Below are 14,254 nucleotides of genomic sequence, written 5' to 3'. Positions count from 1 at the left end.
TGATTTAGTCTCTGAAATTGCGGCTGATCAAGGTTCAGCTCCCGGGAACTTTCCTGAGAACAAGCTGTTTGTTCCCCTGCAATTCCGGCTAAGGGTACTTAGGGAGAATCATGAGTCCGCACTATCTGGTCATCCAGGCATCCTGGGTACCAAGCACCTCATTGCCAGAAACTATTGGTGGCCTGGGTTGCCTAAAGACGTTAAGGCCTACGTCGCCGCTTGTGAGGTTTGTGCTAGGTCCAAGACTCCCAGGTCCCGACCAGCGGGCTTACTACGTTCTTTGCCCATTCCCCAGAGACCTTGGACCCATATCTCCATGGATTTTATCACCGATTTGCCTCCATCTCAAGGCAAGTCGGTGGTGTGGGTTGTAGTAGACCGCTTCAGTAAGATATGCCACTTTGTGCCCCTCAAGAAACTACCCAATGCTAAGACGTTAGCTACCTTGTTTGTCAAACACATCCTGCGTCTCCATGGGGTCCCTGTCAATATTGTTTCTGACAGAGGGGTACAATTTGTTTCATTGTTTTGGAGAGCCTTCTGTAAAAAGTTGGAGATTGATCTGTCCTTCTCCTCTGCCTTCCATCCTGAAACTAATGGCCAAACCGAGAGGACTAATCAGTCTCTAGAACAATATTTAAGGTGTTTTATCTCCGACTGTCAATATAATTGGGTCTCATTCATTCCCCTCGCCGAATTTTCCCTCAATTACCGGGTCAGTAACTCGTCAGGGGTCTCCCCCTTTTTCTGTAATTTTGGGTTTAATCCACGGTTCTCCTCCGTTTCTCCTGGTAGTTCCAACAATCCCGAGGTAGAGGTTGTTCATCGGGAACTGTGCACAGTCTGGGCCCAGGTTCAGAAGAACCTAGAGGCGTCCCAGAGCATACAAAAAACTCAGGCAGATAGAAGACGTTCTGCTAACCCCTTGTTTATGGTCGGGGATCTGGTGTGGCTATCGTCAAAGAACTTGCGCCTTAAAGTCCCGTCCAAGAAGTTTGCCCCCCGGTTTATAGGGCCATACAAGGTCATTGAAGTCCTCAATCCTGTCTCCTTCCGACTGGAGTTGCCCCCATATTTTCGAGTACATGACGTGTTTCATGCCTCCCTCCTTAAACGCTGCTCCCCGTCCTTGGCTCCCTCGAGGAAACCTCCTGTCCCCGTTCTCACCCCCGAGGGGGTGGAATTCGAGGTGGCCAAGATTGTGGACAGCAAGATGGTCCAAGGCTCCCTCCAGTACCTGGTTCATTGGAGAGGATACGGGCCTGAGGAGAGGACTTGGGTACCTGCCCGGGATGTTCACGCTGGGGTATTGGTCAGGAGGTTCCACCTTCGTTTTCCCAATAAACCAGGTCCATCTAGAAAGGGTCCGGTGGCCCTCATAAAAGGGGGGGTACTGTAAAGGATCTGCCAGGCACAGCTTCTGTGTCAACGCCCATAGGTAATCAGTCTGCACCTGCTTCTATGTCTGTGAGACTGACTCCATCTTCCACCACTCAGGATGGCAGGCTTAGGAGTGGGAGAGCCTATCACAGCCTATTTATACCTGCCTTTCCTGTTCCTCCTTGCTTGTGATTCTTCTCGTTTGGTTTCCTGGCCCTGCTGCAGCTTCTGAACTATTTGACCCTGCTTCATATTGACCCTGGCTTACTGACTACTCTCCTGCTCTGCGTTTGGTACCTCGTACACTCCTGGTTTGACTCGGCTTGTTCACTACTCTCCTTCTCTGCGTTTGGTACCTCGTACACTCCTGGTTTGACTCGGTTCGTTCACCACTCTTGTTGCTCACGGTGTTGCCGTGGGCAACTGCCCCATTTCCCTTTGCTTCTGTGTACCCTTGTCTGTTTGTCTGTCGTGCACATATTGAGCGTAGGGACCGTCGCCCAGTTGTACCCCGTCGCCTAGGGCGGGTCGTTGCAAGTAGGCAGGGACTGAGTGGCGGGTAGATTAGGGCTCACTTGTCTGTTTACCTACCCCCATCATTACATCTATCTGCACCTACGACAACGGGTAGAGGGCAGGGGAAAGGGAGGAGAAGGGATTACAACAAATCAATTCGAATAGTAACAAAGTTACAACATTTCACCTGCTCTGACAAAGTATTTCAGAAGATTGTAAAGTAACAGTAAATTTCAACACTTTACAATTATGCGTGTGAGAAGTTCACCGAACAGAAGAAAAGGATAATCCTAGATTTCCAATGTTGCAAAGCAACCTGTGTTAAAACAAGTTAAATATTGTCTGGTCTTAAGATATTTGTGGCATGCGGGCTCCTTTGTGTAATGCCTCTACAACCATTCACCCAACATCAATGGGTGGATCCTAGAGAAGCATTCTCTCCTGGTACCAGACTGTCAGCCCTAAATAAAATCTCTCATGGCCCGACGTACAGTTAGGTCAAGAATTATTTGGAGATGCAATTGAAGTGTAGACTTTCAGGTTTAATTCAAGGGGTTGAACAAAAATATCCTGTGAAACGTTCAGGAATTGCAACCATTTTTCTACACAGTCTCCTCATTTCAGGGGCTCAAAAGTAATTGGACAAATTAACACTACCATAAATAAAATGTTTTCTTTTTAATACTTTGTAGAGAATCCTTTGCAGGCAATGACTGCCTGAAGTCTGGAACCCATGGACATCACCAAACGCTGGGTTTCCTCCTTTGTGATGCTTTGCCCGGCCTTTACTGCAGCTGTCTTCAGGTGTTGCTTGTTTGTGGGTCTTTCTAAGCAGGTGAAATGCAGCTCGATCGGGTTGAGATCTGGTGATTGACTTGGCCATTGAAGAATATTCCACTTCTTTGCCATACAAAACTCCTGGATTCCTTTCGCAGTATGTTTTGGGTCATTGTCCATCTGTACTGTGAAGCGACGTCCAATCAACCTTTCTGAATTTGGTTGAATCTAAGCAGAAACTATATCCCTGAACACTTCGGAATTCATCCGGCTGCTTCTGTCTTCAGTCACATCATCAATAAACACCAGTGACCCAGTGCCTTTGGCAGCCATGCATGCCCATGCCATCACACTGACTCCACCATGTTTTACTGAGAATGTGGTGTGCTTTGCATCGTGAGCCGTTCAAAGCCTCTTCCATACTTTCTTCCTCCCATCATTCTGGTACAGGTTGATCTTACTTTCATGCTGTTCCAGAACTAGGCTGGCCTCTTTAGATGTTGTTTGGCAAAGACTAATCTGGCCTTTCTATTTTTGAGGCTGATTAATGGTTTGCACCTTGTGGTGAACCCTATTTATTTGCTCTCATGAAGTCTTCTCTTTATGGTAGACTTAGATACTGATACACCTACTTCCAGGAGTGTTCTTCACTTGTGTAGATGTTGTGAAGGGGTTTTTCTTCCCCATGGAAAGGATTCTGCAATCATCCACCATTGTTGTCTTCTGTGGACATCCAGGCCTTTTGGAGTTCACGAGATCACCAGTGCGCTTTTTTTTCAAGAAGGTACCAAACTGTTGATTTGGCCACTCCTAACATTTGTGCTATTCTCTCTGATGGATTTCTTCATTTTTTTCACCCTAACGATGGTCTTTTTCACTTGCATTGAGAGCTCCTTTGACCTCATGTTGTGGGTTCACAGCAACAGCTTCCAAATGCAAATGCCACATCTGAAATCAACTCCAGACCTTTTACCTGCTTAATTGATGATGGATTAACGAGGGAATAGCCCAAGCAGCCCATTAAATAGCTTTTGAGATAATTGTCCAATTACCTTTGGTTCCTTGAAAAAGAGGCAGCTACATATTAAAGAGCTGTAATTCCTAAACCCTTCCTCAAATTAGGATGTGAATACCCTCAAATTACAGCTGAGAGTCTGCACTTTAAGCCCATATTGATTATATAATTGTATATTCAATATGTTTTGGTAAACAGCTAAAATGCCAAAACTTGAGTCACTGTCCAGATAATTCTGGACCTAACTGTATGTGATTTGGCGGACTGCGATACAGCTCTTTGAAATATTAAAACATTTTTCTACTTTTCTCTTCTTGCTTAGGGATACCTCCACCCAACTCATCCTCATTATAATAGAAAGATTTTCAAAAAATAGCCTGAATGCATGGTTGGGTTAAGCAATGTTTGGAGAATGCTTTTGCATCCTACCACCGCGACCGTGGTAAGAAACTAACGGGATCCTTTATTAAAATGGATTGGTTTCCGGATCCCTATATTCAAATATAGCCCATATGGGTTTTCTTGGAACATAATTTGTGAGGTGTTTGGATGCGGCCCCTTTAAATCCTTGCATCTGGTCAGCGGCTATGCAACTAACTGAAGTATAGTCCCATTCACTTGAATGGAGCTGTGCTGCAGTTCCCTGTAAAGCGGGTGTCAGGGAAAAACTGAGAAGGAGTAGCAGCTCTCAACCAGCACTGCTGATCCTTCATTCTCAGGATTGGTAGGGGTCCCGGCCCCTCCCCACCAATCATAAAGTGATGGTATATCTCAGCCATATCATGCCATTACTTCCTGTGAATGGGAAAACCCTTTTTACTTTTAACCGATTGCTGCTTTCGGATGAGAAGCCATTTTGTTTTGCAATAATAATTAATTTTTCAGTCTTAGATAATTTTTTTTTTTTTCCTGATGATGACATCTGTCTGACTGCTTTTGCGACACCAACCTTTGTTGAAAAGTCCATAATCAAGTGCCATCCAACTGTTTTGGGTGTCCCTGTGGTTATGTTGACTGGATAAAGTTTGCACTCTATTCCATTTGTTCGTTGTTTTTATTTTGACTGTTCCTGTTAGAATTTTTATCTACTGCTTTCATCACATATATCGCTAATATTTGGAAATCTATGAAGTTTGTTTAATCCCTTTTACCTTCATGTTATTAATGTATTTTTGCTCCAAAGTAAAACTAAAGAAAAAACTATTTTGCAAATGTATATGTATAAAATTTCCATATCCATTGTGTCCAAAAAATTCTTATCACCATTCGGACTATGAACAAAGCTTGTAAATGCATGTATGGGGAATGGCTGCGATTTCTTTAGGTACAATGGGAACTAAAATGGCCGGGTAAGAAATACCTTCCAAAAGGTCTGACTGGGACCAAAATCTAAAACCTTAGAGCCCAGCATTAAACAATCTTTCCATCGAAGATCTATAGTAACCTAGGTGAAGAGGATACTCACGGTTCTCGCAATGTATCCCAGTATATGCTGCAGGACAATCACATAAATATGCATCATCTGATTCTCTGCATACACCATTGTTCTGACATGGAGAGGAGAAGCATGGTCCCGGTAATTCCAAGATCTCTAGAACGTAAAGAAAAGGGGATAATGAAGACATATCAAGTATAAGAGTCAGTACACACGGTGGATTTTTCGTGGCGGGTCCTTCCACAAAATCCCCTGCGGAATTATTCCTGCCATCGGCAGCAAGTTTCCTCCTCCAATTGACTTCAATGACTTTGAAGATCGGGCAGGAAGCTTCTTTTTCCCACTAGCATGAAAATATCAGCTAGCAAGAAAAAGAAGCATCCAACTCCCATTGAAATGAATGGGAGGCGGAACGTAGCAGCGGAATCCGCTGCAGGTTTTGCCACAAAAATTCCACCGTGTGAACAGGGCCTAAGAGATTCTATTGGATTCACCCAATCACGATTAATGATACTATATACTGTAAGTTAGTTGTTTCAATGTCAAACACTGAATTAAAACATCTTACAGTATCCTATAAACGGAATGTGTCATCAGAAAATGACCTATAGTTTAAATCAAGTTTTTTTTTTTGTTTTTTTTTTAAATATACAGGTGATACATTCCCTTTAAGACGCCACAGAAAGCCATGGTGATTGTCACAGGCTGATTTCCATCCACAGTTGACAGATTTAAAGAATCAGAGGGACTGAAAAGCACAGGAATGGAGATTAAAGATGTAATCCATGGACCAACACTACACAATCTTATGTTAGAGACGTCTTAGAAGAAATGCTATAATCCAAAAAACACATCTATCATATTACATCAGCTAAATACAAGAGCTAAATATAGTGGAATAAAATGCTGAATCGAAGTATTTACTGGAAGTTCAAGATGAGTAAATAGCTCTTGATCTGGTGAGTCATAGAACAACCAAAATTATAAAGGTCATATCCAGTCACAATTCATGATCCACTGGCTCCAGGCATTTAATAAACCCAAAAAAAAGTTTTCTTCCAGACAGATTGTCAGAAATGATCTAAATCCATACTATGAACATTTTAATGAAACAACATTTCATGAAGTCCTTTCACTGAAAACCATGAAGGTAAGATTAAATGCTATTTTATTTTTTCAAGTGTAACTAAACTTTTAGATAACTTTCGACATGTCATAGTGACATGTCAGAAGTTTTGATCAAGCATTGACCCCAAATGATCGCTATAATGAAGCTGCAGAAGCGCTAGGGTGAGCGATGTGCTGCTTCGTTTCTGATCAGCTTTTCTTGGAAAGCCGAGTGAGCAGTGTCAGACTCATAGACTTTCCATTGAGCCTGTACACCGCTCCGATGAAATCGGAGCAGATCCGATCAGAAACTAAGTGGCACAGCGCTCACCCGGGCGCTTCTGCTGCTTTATTTTAGCAATCAGTGGAGGGTCTCAGTGTTCAGACCCCCACTGATCAAAACTTCTGACATGTCACTATGACATGTCAAAAGATTTTTAAAAGTTTAGTTACAATTTAAGTATCTTGTTTGCAGAAACACAATACGGTTCTAAACCAGTATGAAAAATTTTATTTGATTGTATACATTTCTGGCCACAAGTTTTGAGACAAATTTTAGTTTTCACAAAGTGTGTTGCTTCAGTTTTTATAGTAGCAATTTGCATTAACTCTAGATTATTATGAAGAATAATCAGATATTGCAAAGTCATTCCTTGCTCTGCAAATTAATCACACAAAAAAAAAATGTCCACTGCATTTGAGCTCTGCTACATGTTAACATCATTTTAGTGATCTAATCGTTCGCTCAGGAGAAAGGATTAATGAGGAATAGGCAGCAGATATCACTCTGTCATGTGGATTGAATTTTAAGAGCAGACTGGTTGCTTTAAAAGGGGGATGGTGTTTGAAATCATTGTCTTTTTCTGTTAACAATGGTTACCCCCAAGGAAACACGTGCAGTCATCATTGCTTTGCAACAAAAGGGCTTTATAGTCAAGGACATTGCTGCTTGTAAGATTGGCCCTAAATCAACCATTTATCGGATCATCAAGAACTTTAAGGAGAGAGGTTCAATTGCTGTAAAAAAGGCTTCTGGTGCCCAAGAAAGTTCAGCAAGTGCCAAGATCGTCTCCTAAAGAGGATTTGGCTACGGGATCAGTTCAACACCAGTCCAGAGCTTGCTCAGGAATGGTAGCAGGCAGATGTCAGTGCATCTGCACGCACAGTGAGGCGAAGGCTTTTGGAGGCTGGCCTGGTGTCAAGAAGGGCAGCAAATAAGTCACTTCTCTCCAAGAAAGACATCGAGGACAGACTGACATTCTACAGGAAGTACAGGGATTGGACTGAAGATGACTGGGATAAACTCTGATGAAGCCACCTTTAGACTGTTTGGGACATTTGGAAGAATGATTGTCCGGAGAAGAAAAAGTGAGCGCTACCATGAGTCCTGTGGCATGCCAACAGTAAACAATCCTGAGACCATTTATGTGTGTGGTTGCTTTTCATCCAAGGGAGATGGGCTCACTCACAATTTTGCCTAAGAACACTTTCATGAATAAAGAATGGTATCTAAACATCCCCCAAGAGCAACTTCTCCCAACGATCCAGGAGCAATTTGGTGATGAACAATGCTTTTTCCAGGATGAAGGAGCACCACGTCACACGGCAAAAGTGATAACTAAGTGGTTCGGTGAACAAATCATTGACATTTTGGGTCCATGGCCAGGAAACTCCCCAAACCTTCATCATATTGAGAACCTTTGGTCAATCTCCAAAAAGCGAGTACCGCACAAACAGGCGGGTAACAAACAAAAACACAGAAATTGTGATAAACTCCAAGCACTGATTAGGCAAGAATGGGGTGCCATCAGTCAGGATTTGGCCCAGGAGCTGATATCCAGCATGCCAGGGCGAATTGCAGAAGTCTTGAAAAAGAAGGGTCGACACTATATTGAGGCTTTGCCTAAACTTGATGTATTTGTCAAGAAAAGTTACAAAAATGTATGAAATGCTTATAATTGTACTTTGGTAACCATAGAAACGTCTTATTAAAAGATCCAAAAACTCTGAAGCAGCAAACTTTGTGAGAACTAAAATTTTTGTCAGTCTCAAAACTTTTGGCCAGGACTGTATCCTAATGAAAGAGGGACAGCTGGGATTCTGAAGCAAATGTCCAAAATTTTTACAATGAAAGAAGCTAAATGTAGTTCTGTCTGTAGTGGGATTGACAACTCTGCTCTAAATCCTGTTTTGCCACAGTCCTGTGTTGGAAGATTTCTGCACACAACACCGCAGCCCGAGAGTCAAAAATAGTGCAGCTATTCAACACAAAAGCTTATTCAGCAAACGGGAAGCTTCAGAAATGTGGAATAATGTGTGTTAGAAAGGTGGTACATGTGGCTTGCCCAATATTTATGAAAAATGTGTGCCATGTATAATCCTGTTCTGCATTATATACAAGAGATTTGAAAAAGATACAATAACCCGTTCACTGTCAAGGACATATGTAATATGTTATGACTTTAAGTGTTTGGCATGACTAGAATATAAGGTATAAAGCTTAGATATCATATTAAAGCCCAGAAGATGGGGCTTCTAGAGGGGTGAGAAGAATGGACAGTTGCACATCTTAATAACACATTGCGCCTAATCAGACAATTAGTCGACTCCGTTACTCGGATGTTTACTGGCCTCTGTATTGCAAGATTTTTGGTCTCTTCAGTTTTGCTGATTTTATGAAGATATGTGCAAGTAAACATAGACCTAAATGGCCTGTATGAACTTTGCACATCTTGAACTATTCTTTCTAGGAGGTGTTGAGTTTCTCAGGTTCTGCTTGGGTCAGACCATTAGCCATAAACGTTACTTTTTATGCATTTTTTACACAATGTTATGGCTTGTCCACATGTAACGGAATTGCTGCGTATTTTCCTTCCAGAATTGCAGATGGAAAATATGCAGCAGAATACAGTAGCAGCAAAATGGGTGAGATGTAACATCCACACCCTGCGTAAAATTTCCGAGTAGAAATTCACCTGCGGTGCGTATGCTTCGTACCCCAGCATGTCAATTCCTGCTGCGGAAAATGGACTGATTTGCTGCTATCACCATCTCCCAGCATTGAAAAAAACGCAGAAAAATCGGCACCATTTTCTGCAGTAAAAATGCAGGAAATGGTGCAGTTTTTCCGCAGCGGAATGTCTGCTAGTTTTAACGAAAATGCTGCAGACATTTACTGCAGGAATTCCGTTATGTGTGCACAAGCCCTTATGCTTCGATGCAAAATTGCATGAAGGCGCTTATGAGTATTTGGTTGGCATTTTTAAAATGCTTAAGGTGTCTACTTTCATAAAATATATGGGTCTGTGGTATATTATGATTTTTGGATTAGACATGACATTCTTTTGGTATTGGTAATATTTGTTTTTTATTTTTTTACTGCACATATTCACTAGTGGTCAATCTGATGTGGTGAAAATGTATATTTTGGAAATTAGACTCTTAGGCTGAGCTCACATAGGGCGGATACGCCGCGTAGTAGCACGCAGCGTATCCTCCCTGTGCGCTGTAGGGAATTCCGGCCGAAAAACCGCACCAAACTGCTAGCAGGCTGGCCTCCTGGGATGACGTTTCATCCTAGGCGACCGTTGCAGACTGTGATTGGCTGCAGCGGCGGTCACACGGGATGAAGCTTCATCCCAGGAGGCCGGCCCTTTGACATAATCCAGGCCGGCCTCTTGGAATGAAGTTTCAACCCATGTATCCGCCCCTACAGCCTGTGATTGGCTGCAGCAGTCACATGGGATGAAACGTTATCCCAGGAGGCCGCGCTGGAGGGAGGAACACAGACTTTTTATTAAGTATCAGGCTTATTTTTTTTCTGAGTTGCTTTTTTTTGTGGCCGAATTGCATCGAACCTGCCGCAAAAAACGCAACAACTGCTATTTGTTGCGGGATTTACCTCCCATTGAATTCAATGGGGAAAACCCGCAACAAAAAAGTAACGTTGACGCAAATAAAATTGACATGCTGCGGAATAAAATTCCGCTCAGCATTTACGCAGCGTGTGGATGAGATTTGTTTTATCTCATACACTTTGCTGCTACTGTATTTTCTGCGGATTTTCCGCAATGAATTCCGTTGCGGAAAAACCACAGTATTTACACAACGTGTGAACTGACCCTTATTGTACTTTTTTTTCCACTACATGCCATGAGTTATTACTATATGGTTAAAGAACAACCCATTTAAAGTCTGCCGGCGAGAATACTATACTGCTGGTATATATAATGCTACTATGTCTTCTCATCAAGTGGGGAAATAGTTATAACTATGACACACACTTTACGCAAAGAGTTCATGAAATGAAGCAGATATGATAAGCTTATACTAGCCATCCACATTACTCAATGGTGCTGTATGGAAATCTGATTTGTAGCATTGCAAAACCTCACCTTTTACATGCTAATCCCAATGGAGCAGATTTACTAATACTATCTAAGTTTTAGACAGTGTAAACTTAGACAAGGCAGTCAGAAAATGCGCCAAAATGCTGTGTGATAAATTTGTCGCATCTAGCTAGATATGCTAGACACTTCTCTCTTCCATAGACTACCTCTTCGTTGGCTATTTTGGCGCACAGGGTCGCCTTTTTAGCCTAGCCCCTTTTTGCTAGACCAAGTCCATTTCTAGCTAAGCAATGCCCCCTTGTTGAGCGTTTTGAAAAATGTGTATAAAACAAGTAATAAATGTGGCGCAAAGCTTGTGTGCATAATACAACCAGCAAAATTATATCCATTAGGCCTTATTAAGACAAACGTACATCTTGTCCATGTAACGGCCGTTTTTTTTTAACGCCCTTCACATGGACACATGTATTTCAATGGGGCTGTTCACACGGGCCATTGTTTTAACGGACCGTGTGAAGGGCCTGTGAATAAATAGGACATGTCCTCTTTTTGTCCAGTTTACAGATCCATCAATAGACTCAAATCTATGAGGGATCCGTGAAAACGGGTCCCACACGGGTGTGACTCGTACATGAAAAATTGCCATTTTAAACGTCAGAGTTTGCACTCGTTCATCTGAATCAGGCCTAACAGCGCTTCATTGCATTTTATCAGACACTTGATATAAAGAGTTATTAGAGTACTTCTCACCTGTCTCACAATGCAGTCCAGTAAATGCAGTGGTGCACACACAGCTATAACCATCACCCATATCCTCGCAGGTACCACCATTGACACAAGGCGATGACAAGCATGGCCTGAACTCTAGGTATAATGGGAAAACAACACAAAACAGCTCATACTCTTAAATAATAAATAATAACATAAACAGACATCTGAAGATTGGTGAAGTCATGATCAAGAGTAACTAATGGTACAAGTATTTTTTCCATGAATGCAGTTAAAAATATTTCGTTGTTTTTTTCTTTATAAATTAGCTCGGCAGAAAATTAGAACAATCATGAAATGAAATATATTAACAGGATCAAAAAAAAAAAAGCCAAAAAATTAATTGTTGTGTGATCAATTTGTCATAAACTAAGCATAAGCATTACCCAAAGTTACTGTATGGAAGATAAAGAAGGCCGGCACTGCCCCAATGCAGGGAAAAACACAGTCTCTGCGTGTAAAAGCTGTGTGGCTCAAAACACGTGGAAATACAGCTGTCAAAATGTTGCCCGCGGGGTGCTCATCGGTAGAAAACAGCATATGTGTAAAACTTGATTGTAGAAAGTAGAAAATACGAGGCACTCACCGCAATGGCAATAAAAGATTTATTGAAGTTGATCTCGGTCTGTTATAATGTGGAGGATGCCAACGACCGTTTCACGCTACAAGCGCTTTGTCAAGGCTCATGCGTCACTTCCTTATTGCTCCTTTTATAACGTGCTCCATTTAACATCTAACATTTAAGTTAGGAAGGAACTGAGATCGTTGCGGTCATTCAGACCCAGCGGTCCCAATGCCTCAGTTTGACCGCAACGATCTCAGTTCCTTCCTAACTTAAATGTTTTTTCATTTTCCTTAATAAATATTGTGCTGAATGTGTATTGTTATATTTTAGAAGCCTGCTATTTATTGCTGTTTATCCTTTTGCTCTCTTTTTGTTTCTATTTATTTTCTTTTGTATAATGTATTATGTAAGCTCACATGGAGCACGTTATAAAAGGAGCAATAAGGAAGTGACGCATGAGCCTTGACAAAGCGCTTGTAGCGTGAAACGGTCGTTGGCATCCTCCACATTATAACAGACCGAGATCAACTTCAATAAATCTTTTATTGCCATTGCGGTGAGTGCCTCGTAATTTCTACTTTCTACAATTATCCAGAGTTAGTTTGAAGAGCTCTAATATAGAATTTGTTAAAGGGCAACTAAACGTTCAACAAACTTCTGACATGTCATAGTGACTTGTCAGAAGTTTTGATCGGTGGGGGTCCGAGCACTGAGACCCCCACCAATAGCTAAAACGAAGCGGCAGAAGCGCTCGGGTGAGCGCCGAGCCGCTTAGTTTCTGTTCAGCTTTTTCCGGAAAGTGATGTAGCGGTGTACGGATTCAATAGAAAGTCTATGAGCCCATACACCGCTACATCGGCTTTCCGTAAAAAGCCGAACAGAAACTAAGCGGCCGAGCGCTCACATAAGTGCTTCTGCCGTTTTGTTGCAGCGATTGGTGGGGGTCTCAGCGCTCGGACCCCCACCGATCAAAACTTCTGAAATGTCACTATGACATGTCAGAAGTTTGTTGAACGTTTAGTGACCCTTTAAAGCAAGCTAACTAAATTTGGAAATGCTTTTGGAAAAGAGTGCTGGGAATGATTTACCTCTGCTTTTCTACAAAATAAACAAAGTAAAAAAATGACAAAAATTGCTTCAACTTTCACTCACCAGTCTCACAGTGTTTCCCGGTGAATCCCCATGTGCACACACAACTGTAACTATTAGCTTTATCCTTGCACATTCCGCCATTCAGACATGGAGATGAGGAGCACGGTCGGACTTCTAGAAATATATGGAGGCAAAGGCTAAAGAAGATTGTTTAAATAAATCTGAAACATGCTTCTTATTATTGAGATGAAGAGGATTTAAAGAGCTTGTGTCAGGACATACATTGATGGCATATCACTGGGCTAGGTAAGCGGCTGTCAACTCCGCTCAGCTTTTTTCAGGCAACATGGCCCACCATTAACTATAATGGGTCGACAATGTGGCCTTAGGAGAAAGCGAAGGCATGTTCTATCCTAGAGCTGTTGCCACTTCGTTCTAGCAAAAGGCATGTGTCACGGATGTCAGACCCCCGCCAAACTGACAATGGCATATCCTAGTGATATGCAATCAATATCTGTCCCGAGGCAAATTCTTTAAAGCAGTACAGGAGTGGAACACATGCACAACTGGGAAGATTTGGATGACAAGGAATTTAAAAAAATGTGTATTTGTTTATTAGGGTATGTTCACACGGCAGCGTCCGTTACGGCTGAAATTACGAGGCTGTTTTCAGGAGAAAACAGCTCCGTAATTTCAGCCGTCTTGGCATGTTGAGGCGCTTTTTCGCTGCGTCAATTACGGATGTAAATGGAGCTGTTTTTCCATGGAGTCAATGGAAAACGGCTCCATTTACGTCTGAAGAAGTGACAGGTACTTCTTTGACGTGGGCGTCTTTTTTACGCCCCGCCTTTTGACAACGGGGCGTAAAAAAAATGACCGTCGAAACAGAACATCGTAAGACCCATTCAAATGAATGGGCAGATGTTTGCCGATGCTATCGAGCCGAATTTTCGGACGTAAATCGAGGCGGAAAACGCCCGAATTACGTCCGTAAATAAGCCGTGTGAACATACCCTAAGGCAACCTCACCTCTGTATAAATTTTGCATAAAAACTTGATGGACTTTTGTGTCTCTTTCAACCTACTGTATGTAACTATGTATATGGATTATAAGACCTCATTCCCCTCCTAACTGTCAGTGTTTTCCCCACTGTACTTATTTTAGCAGTGTACACAGCACAGCAGCCAGGTGCTACATCAGCTTTGTGAACATCTCATTCATATTTTCGGTTTTGAAGACATTGCTAGTA

The 14,254-nt window shown here is 42.1% G+C and overlaps 1 protein-coding gene across 6 annotated transcripts in view; it reads right to left on the bottom strand.

The window, feature by feature from the left end:
• The window catches only part of SNED1 (sushi, nidogen and EGF like domains 1), a 222,467-nt gene that overhangs the window by 84,857 nt on the left and 123,356 nt on the right, over positions 1 to 14,254 (bottom strand). For 5 of the 6 annotated variants that reach the window (XM_075861359.1, XM_075861360.1, XM_075861362.1 and 2 more), the window contains 3 exons: positions 13,065 to 13,178; positions 11,330 to 11,443; positions 5,154 to 5,279 (listed from right to left, as the gene is read on the bottom strand). In XM_075861359.1, the coding sequence (XP_075717474.1) occupies positions 5,154 to 5,279; positions 11,330 to 11,443; positions 13,065 to 13,178 (354 nt within the window). The remainder of the gene's footprint in view (positions 1 to 5,153; positions 5,280 to 11,329; positions 11,444 to 13,064; positions 13,179 to 14,254) is intronic. The other variant, XM_075861363.1, reaches the window with a different exon arrangement.

The sequence above is a fragment of the Rhinoderma darwinii genome, chromosome 4 (assembly GCF_050947455.1).
Source record: "Rhinoderma darwinii isolate aRhiDar2 chromosome 4, aRhiDar2.hap1, whole genome shotgun sequence".
NCBI classification, from domain to species: Eukaryota; Metazoa; Chordata; class Amphibia; order Anura; family Rhinodermatidae; genus Rhinoderma; species Rhinoderma darwinii.
Note: the sequence above shows the minus strand (reverse complement) of the source record. Positions and strands in the feature narration are given on the sequence as shown.